The sequence below is a fragment of the Hipposideros armiger genome, unplaced genomic scaffold, assembly GCF_001890085.2.
Source record: "Hipposideros armiger isolate ML-2016 unplaced genomic scaffold, ASM189008v1 scaffold_283, whole genome shotgun sequence".
NCBI classification, from domain to species: Eukaryota; Metazoa; Chordata; class Mammalia; order Chiroptera; family Hipposideridae; genus Hipposideros; species Hipposideros armiger.
In genome coordinates this window covers 2043871-2054706 of record NW_017731633.1, presented here as the reverse complement: position 1 = coordinate 2054706, position 10836 = coordinate 2043871, and the positions used below count along the sequence as shown (strand labels likewise).

The window sequence follows — 10836 nt, the reverse complement described above, 5'->3', positions numbered from 1 at the left end:
AGCGCGGGGCGGAGAGGAGAGACAAAGCAAAAAGAGGAACAATAACAAAAGAAAACACAAAAAAGAAAAAAAAAAAACCTTAGAACACAAAAAAAATCCAGAAAAAAACCTGAAATAAAAGCCCGGAGAATTGTCTTCCAAGGGGGGTGGGAGGAGAAAGCAGGGGGCGGATGAGGACGTCTGGTTCTCTCTGAGACACTGGCGGGCGCGCGTTGAAAGCCCCGGCGCCCGGGTCTTCCTTCTCGTGGGCCTCAGTTCACCTTTAAGGGATTGGGACCCAGGCGTCCATTTGCCAGGACTGGGGGAAGATTAGGGAGGCGGGATTATATTATGGGGGCTCGTCCCTACCTCCCATCACCTCTCCTGACTCCCCACCAAGATTTTGCAGAGAGAAATGGCTTTTGTACCAGGTCATTCTTTATAATTAAACTCACAGTATCCACCCCCTCGAGCCGGCCCCGCCTCCTTCCTGGGGAGGCAACGCCCCCTTCGGGTTTCCTGGTGGGTAGCCGGAGCTAGTTTGGACGGTGCGCAAGTGCAGCCGGGGCTCGCCCCTACGCGTCAGTCTTCCTCGGTTGGCTCCGCCCCCAGAGCTTCAAGCATGCGCCGTCGGACGAGGGAGCGGCGCAGGTGCAGGCGGTAATCTCCGAGAAGCAGTTCGTCGTGGCGCACGAGCAGGTGCGCGAGTCCGCGAAGGCGGATACCGGAGCGCAGCAGGCGCGAGCGAGTTTGGAAGTCTGTGACCGTGATGAGCCACCTGCAAGGGGGCGGAACCAAGAGGAGAAAGAGGGGCGGAGACGGGAGGGGAATCGCTGGTAATACTAGCCCCGCCTTTGATTTTCGAAATGTCCCTGCCCTCACCCGTCACTGCATCCCTAAACCCATCCCCAGCCCTGCCCTCTCGCCTAGATCAACCTGTACTTCGATCTTCACCAGAGTCATTCTAGGCCCCATCTTCTCTCTCAGCCTGGTTCTGCCCCCTAATCGGGGTCTATCGAGGCTCCAACCTTTCAAACCCCCGCTCGAGGACCAGACCCTCACCCAGCACTCCAGGCCCCGCCCCTTCGTTGTCCAGCCCCGCCCTTTCAGAGTGGCTCTCAGGCTTCTCTCCAGTCATTGGTACCTCCTGGACCCGCCCCCAACTTGACACTCCAGGCCTCAAGCCCTCTAATCACGCCGGGTCCCGCCCCTATAATGCGCAAATTCTAGGCTCCGCCCCCTCAGCTGCCTTCCCTATCTCCGGCCCCACACGCATCCCTGTCACTTCCTCGGTCACTCAAGGTACTGTTACTTCAGATCCCACCTTCTCTCTGATCTCACCTGGGCCTGCCCCCTCACCTCACTAACTCTCGGTTCACCCCCTTCCCGGTTCTCATTCTTATCCCCGTTGCCCCGCATTTACATCAACCAAGCCCTTCTTCGATTTCTCCAGTCCTTGCCCACCACTGCCTTAACTTCCCGGCCCTGCCCACTCAGCTCCTTCGCCCCGACTCCGCCCCCTCCCCCGCGCTCACTAGACCCCATCCCTCACCGCCCTCACTCCTAGCCCCGACCTCTCGCCGCGCTCACGGTCGCCTCGCCCCTCCCGATCGCTCCAGGCCCGCCCCCTCCGCGAGCTCACCGGTCCCTGCGCCCCGCAGTCCCACAGATGACGTTCAGGTTCTCAAAGCGGATGCTGCTCACGCGGCCACTCTCCATGGCCCCAGGCAACTCGGCTTCCAGCGCCTCCAGCACCTCCAGGTGGGTTAGGTCCTCCTCGGGCTGGGGGAGTCAGAGAGCCTCAGCTTGTGACACCCGGGCTCAGTACGGGTTCAGAAGTCCCCACCCTAAGCCCCACATGCAGAACGTGCCAGAGGCTCAGGTAGCAGTTGAGGATCGAGGATCACTCTTGATCATAGGGTCCTGTCGCTCTCTCAGGCAGAAAAGCATCTATTGACTCATTCAAGGTCATTCTCCAAAAAATCAATTCTCACAAGCTGATTTGTCAAAAGTCAACGAACAGTTGGCTGAATGATTCACCAATTTGGCCAACTTTACCAATCCACTGAAAACTTTTCCAGCAACCAGCATTGGATGGCAAGTTTTTAGCAGCTCTTGAAGACTTCCGCAAGGATTTAAGTGGTACACTTTTCCTTTTATAGTCATATTAGCATTTTAAAGAATGATTAGTTGTCAAAAACTAAGAGTCATAGGGAGTTTTGACTTCTTGTCAATCGATTTAACATTAAGAGACATGTATTGATCACTACCATGTCAAAGATGATATGCCATTGTTATAGCGTATAAAATTGCTGAGAAACTAAAACGAAGTCATGAAATTGGTCACCTCCAAGAAGGCAAGTCTTGGGTGTGCGTGTATGGGGTAGGGGGGAGTCTCACATTCAAAGCTATAAAGAAGAGGAGCGATGGGGTGGGGATTTGTCCCTAAAACAAGGACAGCAATCCTTGTATTGGGCTAAAGTCACCCAGGTCAGCTGAGGGAGAGCCTGTGAGCCGTGAGCCTGGCACACAGTAAGCGTCTCATTAATGTCTGCTCTTCTCATTTAACTCTTGCATGAGTGAGACCCTAATAGATACATCCTCTGACTGAAGGTAGGGACTGCAAAGGATTTGTGCAATGAATGACCAGTTCGCTGAATCTATCAAAAACATTGGCTTTTTCTTATGCTTTTGCTATATTTGTAAACCTTACAGAATTTCATAGTAGATGAATTAGCAGGACTCCCTTTGTCCTCAGTCTCTCCCTTTCAATCTCTGCTCTTCTCTACCTCTCATCCTTCCCCTCTCTCTGCCCCTCTGAGATCTGCAGTGATAAGTTTGACAATTGTCTGACAAATTCACAGTCAATTTTCAGCAACCTGTCTTGGTGCCAAGCCCACAGCTGCTGGTAAGCCCAGGGCCTGGATTTAGAGTCTATCTGCCTTGTTCTGTGCCTGTGCCCTTTCTACCACACCACCAAATGACACAAGGGCTGGGGGCCACTCACCGAGGTCTCTACGCACAGGCACAGGGGCTGGGCAGTGGGCGGCGTGGGGAACTTCCTGATGCATGGGAGCTCTCGGTCCAGTGCCTCGTATTCTGCAACGACCTGGCGCAGGTGCTGCTTCCTGGGGAGAGAGAAATCGGGCAGGGACCTCTGAGGTCGAGGTCACTGCCATCACACTCCAGAGAGCTGAGGTCAGAAGTTTTGGCACTGGGGTCACTCACGAGGATTTGGCGGACCTGCCCAGGCTCCAAGCCTGTGTCTCCTCTGGGGTCTTGGGGTCCACATGGAGGGCTCCTGGGGACATAGAAGTCAATGTCAGCTGGCCTGAGCACTCCTCACACATTATTCTGCTAAAATGGGCATCACCAAGTCCTGTCCATGCCACCCCCAGAATCGCTCTTGTGCTAGTTATTAAGCTACTGTCTTTGAGCTCCAAATTCCACCCTTCTACACCGGGCTCTGAGATACCAGGAAGAGGACTCGACCAACCCCATTTCCATTCTGACACTGAATTCCTATGAGGTTCCTATTAGGCTTTGCCTAAAGGTGGCGCTAGAGGGAGATAGCAAGGCAGGAGGAAGAGGAAGGGACTTGCCCCTTTTTGCTTCCTCTTGCAGTCACCCCAGCCTCCCTTCTTCACTACAGCAGTGCCAGTTCTCTCCAGCAGTAGCATTTGAATCCAGTTTGTGGTTTTTCCAACACTCAGAATCAGCCTCCTGATTAGAACTTGACTGATAACAGCTCTCAAATCTGGGCCCGTCTAGACAAGCCCACCATCGGCTAACTGGTCTTTTATGGCCAGCTGCTAGTTGTCTGCATAATCCATTTTCCCCTTCCAATACAATTCTAGAGTTTTATCTGCACATGGCCGCCCAGCTAGAGACAACAGTTCCCAGCCTCCCTTGCAGCTAGATGTGGCCCCATGACCAAGTTCTCACCCACAGTGTTAGTGGGAGTAAAGATGCATCTTTGGAGACATTTGCTTAAAATAGATTCTTCGTCTTAGACTTGTTGTCCCTTCCCTTAGACCAGAATGTGGATGTGACAATAAGCTAGCTTCAACCATGCTATAGGTGGTGGAGCCACAATACAGAGGGAACCCGGGTCTCTGACTCATCTCATGGGCTAAGATCTCCCAGTGATCTAGACCACCTGTCTCTCATTACATAAGAAATAAACTGTCTTCTTAATACCATTGTGTTTGTTATGGCAGCTGAACAAAATAGCCCCTGGCAGCCAGGAGCTGGCCTGGCCCTCCTAGCCAGGCCATGGTGCTCTCCTGTTGGCATAAACAATTTCACAGAACACCACCAGCATTAGCCAAGGCCACACTGTGATGATGATGAACCAAGATAGACATAAGACCACTCTGGAGTCATGCCTCAACACAACAAAATGTGAACGTTGCCTAAATCACAAAACGACCAAACAGACCCCCCTCTTGGCTCAGAGCTGATGCTGATGCTTTTCCAATCATAGTATTAGCTCGATTCATTCTTCCTGCCTCAGGGGTTGCCTCCGCTTCCTGCCAGCACCTGATTCAGAGCACAGCCCCACTTCCCTGAGTCCTCCCAAAGTTGCCTAACACAGCCCAGTTCCTATAAAAAGTTCTAACATCCTTTCACTGAGGCTTTGCATGTGTTACGGTCTTCCTCATTACAAGTCAATAAACTCAATGGTGCGTGTCTCCCTCTCTCTCTCTCTCTCTCTCTCTCTCTCTCTCTCTCACCCTTGCACACATGCATATATGTTCTTGCACACACACACACACAAGTAGCAGCATTTGCCAGTTTTCATGGTGTCAGTATTCCCTCCATGACCAATTGCATGCTACCCATAGTTCTAACAACCAGCTTGCGAAACTCAACAGTGGACTCTTGTGAGCCGGTACAGGCTGTCTCCAGCACACAGCTATGCTCCTGGCGGCCTTTGACTTCAGGGAATCAACATAGCTTAGTTTGTACCGTAGTAAGTCCCCCTCTCTTGCCTGTGTCCTCCCACCTCCTATATGTTCCTGCAGGGCAGCTGGGGTAATCTTTTCGTCTCAGCACCCCATCTTACAAACCACGAGAAACTTCAGTTAATTCTTAGATAACAGATAGTCCAACAGTCACTTTAAGTTCCAAACAATCTCAATCCAGAAATTAGAATTTAAAGTCCAAGATACCAAGTGAAACTCCAGACTTGGTTTAGAGTTAAATTGCCACCCCCACAACATGAATCTGTTTGAGCAAGAAGATTTCCATCCCGTTCTGTTTCTCTACCTTATATTACAATGCCCGTTACTTCTTCACTTCTCTGCCTCCACCTTAATTGGCAGTTTCCGACCCATCGAGTTTGGAGATTGGAAGTGAGGACTAGTAAGGGAATATGTTCTTTCTTAAATGGGTGCCTTGGTAGTCTGGCTTGGCATGGGGGGTCTGGAAGATGTTCACTGTGGACTGTCCCTTGGATGCTATTTTGAGCTTGTTGGCGAGCCCTGTTGCTAAAGATCTGTCATCTCTGGTTCCCATGTCAATGGCATTTAGAAGTATCATTCTCACTCCAATTTAAAAATTACTTTGTTTTGATCAGGAAAGGATATTAATTTTATCAAATGCTGACTTGCTCTCTATTGAAATTATCATAGGGCTTTTCCTTCTTTATCTTCTTAATGTACTAAATTGCTTTAATACATTTCCTAGAGCTGATTACCTCTGCATAAGGAAAATGAACCTTACCTGTTGTATTTGATAAAATTGTTCACTAAATGACAGCCATTCTGCCCTGAGTAACCTTACAGAGCAGTCTTGTTTTCAAGTTGTGAAGTATAGGGTTTGATTTGCTAATGTGTAATTTATTTATTTATATACATAGATTTTTTTCAAATGTGTTAGTTCTGTGGTTTTAATTTTGAGTGTCTTTATAATATTTTGACACTAGCATTCAGCTATAGAATTCATTAAGAAATGTTCCATTTCTTTCTGTACTCTAAAAACCTAATGGCATAAGAATTATTTAATCCTTAAAGATTTACTTTAAAAAAAAAAGAAAGAAAGAAACTTCCTTTACCTTCAGGATCAAGTCCCCTTGTTTGAAACACGGCATTTCAGGGCCCCACCCCAGATCTACTAGATCAGAATCTGCATTTTAACTAGATACCCTTTGAGAAGCACCTGTCCTGCGTGTGGTCCCCTCTGTTAACCTGTCTGATCACGTTCCTTGAACCATACTGGCCTCCCTTCCATCCCTCCAACACAATAATCTCCTTCTTAAATTTGTCCACTCAACAACAATAATAACTACATGTTTACAGTCCCTTTCAAAAAAGCCAAGCACTTTTAAAAGCACTTTCCAGTGCATCCTCATGACAGCTTTCTGAGATAGTGTAGTTTAACAAATGATGAAACAGAAGCACAGAAAGGTTAAGTGACTTGCCCAAGGTCACACAGTCCAACGTGATGGAATCAGGATGAAAGTCTAGGTGTCTGGATCCAGAGCCTGTTCTCAATCTCCTCAGTCTGCTGCCTCTTACCTCACTCTTGTCTGAACCACAGCCTCCTAACTCCTTTTAATTTCTCTCTCTCTCATCACCCCATCAAAATAGCACTTGGAAATATGAACCTGATCATATCTTCCTCTTCCTCAAAACCCTCCGAAGACTTCTATTGTCATTGGGATAAATTAAGTTCAAAGTTCTCCCTGTGGCTCGCAAACCCACACATGATCAGACCCAGCTGATGCCTTAAGCCTGTTCAGGCATCCTTGTCATCCTGCTTTGCTGCATTCTGAAAACACGGTCCTGTGACTGGAACTTTCCATGCTTTCTCCTGCCTCAGGACCTTTGTCTTTCAGCAAAAGAGAATATGGCCATCTGCAGAAACTTCCCAGAATTCTCTTCAGCCTCAAGACTAAGGAGCACTTATGGCCATTGTAGGTTATTAATTATTTGTGAGATGGTGTGTCTCACGTCTGCCCTCCCTGCGTGAGAACAGGCTGCATCATTCCATTCATTAAGCTCTACAGGTAAAATGCTTGGGACTCATGGGCTTTCTAATAGCCTATGCCAAAACTTGCAACCTGATAAGCTGAAAATGTTATTGGTTCCAAAACACCACAAAGAAAACAGAAAAACTGAAAATGAACAAATATTGATCTACTAAACTGGCCAACTGGTCAACTCAATTCCACTCAACTTTCCTGGAGCTATACACAACTTATATTGATCAGGTGGGTGCCTCAGTCTATATTAGAGATGGTGTGGGGTGGGGTTTTCAAAAGACAGAGGCATTCAAAGACACTAAAAGAAAACTGAGGGCAGAGAAACAGTGTCTGTTTTGCCACCAGGGCATTTGCTATGCCTAGCATAGCACCTGGTACAGGGTAAGTGCTTACAGCAGACGCCTGGAAAAGATACCCCTTGAGCCGTTCTCATCCTTTTTCCTCCATTTGATGGGGGTCTGGTTCCTCATCCATGTGACTCAGGGGAGGCTTACCAATCTCCAGTTCCCTCAGCAATATCCCCTCCAGTTTAAACCAATGCCTTTCAACCCTTACTATTCATCATAATCACCTGGCAAACATTAAAAAAAGTATAGATGGTATAATCCCAGACATAGCGATTCAGGTTAAATTGGATCTGAGGTGGGATTAGGTATAAATTTTTTTAAATCCTCCCACCTGATGTGTAGCCAGAGTGAGGACCACTGACTAAAATAATCATAATTTAATACCTTTTGCCAGCAATTAAGATAAGAGTGAACAGATGCTGGCCAATGAAATGTGAGGAAAGATCATCTGGGAGTTCTTAAGATGAAGACCTCTGGAAGTGATGCCTGGAGCTATGGCAGCCATCTTGTCACCATGAGGTAAGCAAGCTTGTGTGAAAAGGGGATATATCCCAGACCAAAAAGCAGGGAAATGGAAACTGGGTTCTTAATGACTTCATTAAGCTGCTGACTCAACCAAACCCAAAGCCCACCCCAGCTATGGGCTCCTTTTTGGGTAGATAATGACTTTCCTATTCTTTACACAAGTCCAGTTTTCTATTACCTGCTAGCCAAATGTATCCTTACAGAGATATTACTCAACAAATATTGAATGAGTGAATGAATGAATGCTCTGTGCTAAAGTAGAGTGCAAGTAGGGAACCTTGGAACATGAGCCTGAAGTTGTCAGCTGGCGTCAGGCCACATAAGGCCTTGAATACCAGGCTGAGGGGTTGGGACTCTATCCTGGGAGTGATGAAGAAGGAAGGAAGCTGTGAGCAGGGGAGAGACAGAGTCAGCGCTGGGTGTCAGAATGACCCCTCTGGAGCCATGTGGGGAATGGCTGGAGGGGAGAAACTGGAGACCAGCGAGTTAGGTGGAGAAATGATCCACATGGAAGAGGGCAAGAACTGAGCTGGGGCTGTGGGGATGGAGAGGCAGGGATAGTGGGCAGGAAGATGGGGCTGGGGACTGATGGCTGTGGGAGGGAATGGGGAAAGCAGCACCTGGGGTCTAGCCCAGTGACTGGGTTGGTGGTGGGACCATTAGCAGATGGGAAGCAGGGAGGAAGAGTGGCTTTGGGGGAAAATGCTAAGTTCAGCGTGGCAGTCAAGAAGAGTGTGAGGGACCAGGGTGTGGTGTCTAGGGAAGGTAATGGCCTTAGAAGACTAGTTAAGACCCCAGAGGTTCATGGGAAATGTAGCTCTGGGTCCAGAGCATTGGCCAGGGAACTTCAGAAACTCACAGGAAATGTAGTGAGGTTCAAAGGGTACAGTCCAGGACTCTGGTCGACCTAAGAGTCTGGGGTGGGCGGCTCTCTTTTTGGAAGGCCAGCGACTTGCTTAAGAGCACACTGCATGCCAGGACTAGGACACAATTCATGAAACAAATTCCTCTTCCCCCCTCCCTACACACACACACACACACACACACACACACCACACACACACACACACACACACACACAAACACACAGACAGGGCTCAGTACCTGCCTCCCTGTGCATACTGGGTGCGCCCATGGAGGAGCACAGGGGCTCCCCCTCTTGCTGCATCCTGGGAAGGTGGGTGAGGGAAGTCTCAGGAGGGTGGGGAGAAGAGCTCTGACTAGGCCACCCACCCCAGCTCCTTCTCCCTGCTGCTGTCTCCTCCTTTTCTTTGAAGCCCGGGGGAACAAATATGGAAGAACCGGAAGGTTGTGAAGACCACATTGAGATCCGGCTTCCCCTAACTTCTGGGAGTCCCTTTGTGCCCCAATTCCTTCCTTCGCACTTTCCTGTTTCTTCCTCTACCTCTCCCTGTCTCCTTGAGTCTCTACCCCTCCCCCTCTCTCCCCCTCTCTCTTTCTCATTCTCTTCCCATGTCTCTGCCCCTCTCCCTCTCTCCCGCTTTCCCCATTGTGTTCCCCTGATTTCTCCTAATCTCTCTCCCCATCTCTCTCCCACTCTTTCCCTTGATTTCTCTGCCCTCTTTCTCTCCACTTCTCTCCCCCTCCTTTGTTCCATTTCCCCAATCTCCCCCTCTATCAGTTTCCCCAATGTCTCCCCAGCCCCCCTTCACTCCCTCTCTTCATAGTTGTCTGCCTCTCTCTGACCCTGTCACCCTCTCTCTGTCTCCCCACCTCTCTCCCCATCTCTCCCCAGTCTCCTTTTTCCATCTCTCCCCATCTCTCTCTTCTCATAGCTGCCTCTGCCCTGTGCGTTGGCTCCCCTCCCCTCTGTCATCCCCTTTCTGTTCCCACTTGCCCTCTGCTCATCCCTGTCTCACGCAGGAACTGTTTAGACACAGGTGAGATTCAAACAGAAACTGAATTCTGTATGGGGGAGGGAAAGGTGGGCAGAGGGCCTGGTTGCCATGGTACCTCCAGAGGGAGGGGGAGGGGCTGGAGGCTCTGACTCCTGGATCTGAGGGAGGAAGGGGCTGGGGTCCTGAATTCCTGGGTCTGCAGGGGAAGGGTCTGGGGCCTCCTGGGCCCCAAGTGCAGGAGTGAAGGGGTCTAGCCACATGGGTGCCCAATAGGCATCCCTTTCTTTGTGTCTGCAGAACTATGGCAGAGTAGGCTGGACTTTCTCAGTTATTCTGTCTGTCCTCCCAGTCTGTCTCTGTACCTGTATCTCTAGTCCTCTTCTGTCTACTTCCAGCTGGTCTCTGTCTTAACTGTCCATTACTCTTGCTTGATCAACATCAGTTCCCTGCTTCCTGGTGAACCTTGATTTTCTGAGTGATTTTTCTCAGGGGTGAACTTAAAAATCAACCAAAGAAACAAAGTCTTTGGACTTCTGCTGAACTTGTGTAAAAGAGGATCTTTGTTTTTCCATTGAGGTTGCCAGGCTGGTCAGAGCCTAGGCTGGAGCTGCTGGGAGCCATCATTTTGCCATATGGTAAGACAACCTGCCTGAAAGCAAAGACGGGAGGAAAGGAGACCAAAGATGCAGACAGTCAGATTCCTGATGTGACTGGGACACCAGGATCCAGTCGTGCCTGAACCCCTCATCCACACAATTAAGTTTCTTTTCTGCTTAGGTCCTTTGAGTTTCTGTCATTGGCAATGAAAACAGTCCAGGCTTAATTAGATTCATTTCCAGACTCAGTTCCTCTGTGGCCCTGCATCCTCATGTTTCTTTGTCTCCCATCAGGCTGTCCTCCATTTCCAGTTGCCAAGTCCATCCCTATGGGAAAGGGGACATCTTTCATTCCCATGACCAGGCACACCTGTCCCCCAGAGTCCATAAGACCCTAGGCTCCATCCCTTCTGTCTCCTGACTCCGCTGCTTTCGCTCCGCTTCATTCCCGTTGAGGACACCCACTCAGGCTTCATCCTCTCCTGCCAGGACCCTCACCCCAGCCTCATTCCTTTCCCCGCAGGGTTCCAGAGGGCTCTTGC

General features: G+C 49.5%; 1 protein-coding gene and 2 long non-coding RNA genes across 3 annotated transcripts; 2 read left to right on the top strand and 1 right to left on the bottom strand.

The window, feature by feature from the left end:
- Nucleotides 1-6: 6 nt before the first annotated feature.
- Nucleotides 7-9019, bottom strand: CUNH19orf81 (chromosome unknown C19orf81 homolog). Its single transcript, XM_019658336.1, has 5 exons — nt 8944-9019; nt 3208-3280; nt 2987-3107; nt 1622-1761; nt 7-757 (listed from the first exon to the last, which is right to left on the bottom strand). The coding sequence occupies exons 1-5, from the start codon at nt 9005-9007 to the stop codon at nt 562-564; spliced, it is 594 nt and encodes a 197-aa protein (XP_019513881.1). The 5' UTR covers nt 9008-9019; the 3' UTR covers nt 7-561.
- On the top strand, nt 1655-9581 carry LOC109391093 (uncharacterized). Its single transcript, XR_002125714.1, has 3 exons — nt 1655-1740; nt 7709-7833; nt 9117-9581. It is a non-coding gene; the product is annotated as an uncharacterized LOC109391093 (long non-coding RNA).
- Nucleotides 9582-9607: 26 nt separating this feature from the next.
- Nucleotides 9608-10526, top strand: LOC109391092 (uncharacterized). Its single transcript, XR_002125713.1, has 2 exons — nt 9608-9740; nt 10275-10526. It is a non-coding gene; the product is annotated as an uncharacterized LOC109391092 (long non-coding RNA).
- The last annotated feature ends 310 nt before the right edge of the window (nt 10527-10836 follow it).

What these genes read in the sequence shown, in the direction of transcription:
- CUNH19orf81 (XM_019658336.1), bottom strand. Translation starts at nt 9,007, where the DNA reads ATGCAGCAAGAGGGGGAGCCCCTGTGCTCCTCCATGGGCGCACCCAGT. An exon ending in GCCTGTGCGTAGAGACCTCG is followed by an intron (nt 1,762 to 2,986) that starts GTGAGTGGCCCC and finishes TGACTCCCCCAG; the next exon opens with CCCGAGGAGGACCTAACCCA. An exon ending in ACTGCGGGGCGCAGGGACCG is followed by an intron (nt 758 to 1,621) that starts GTGAGCTCGCGG and finishes GCCCCCTTGCAG; the next exon opens with GTGGCTCATCACGGTCACAG.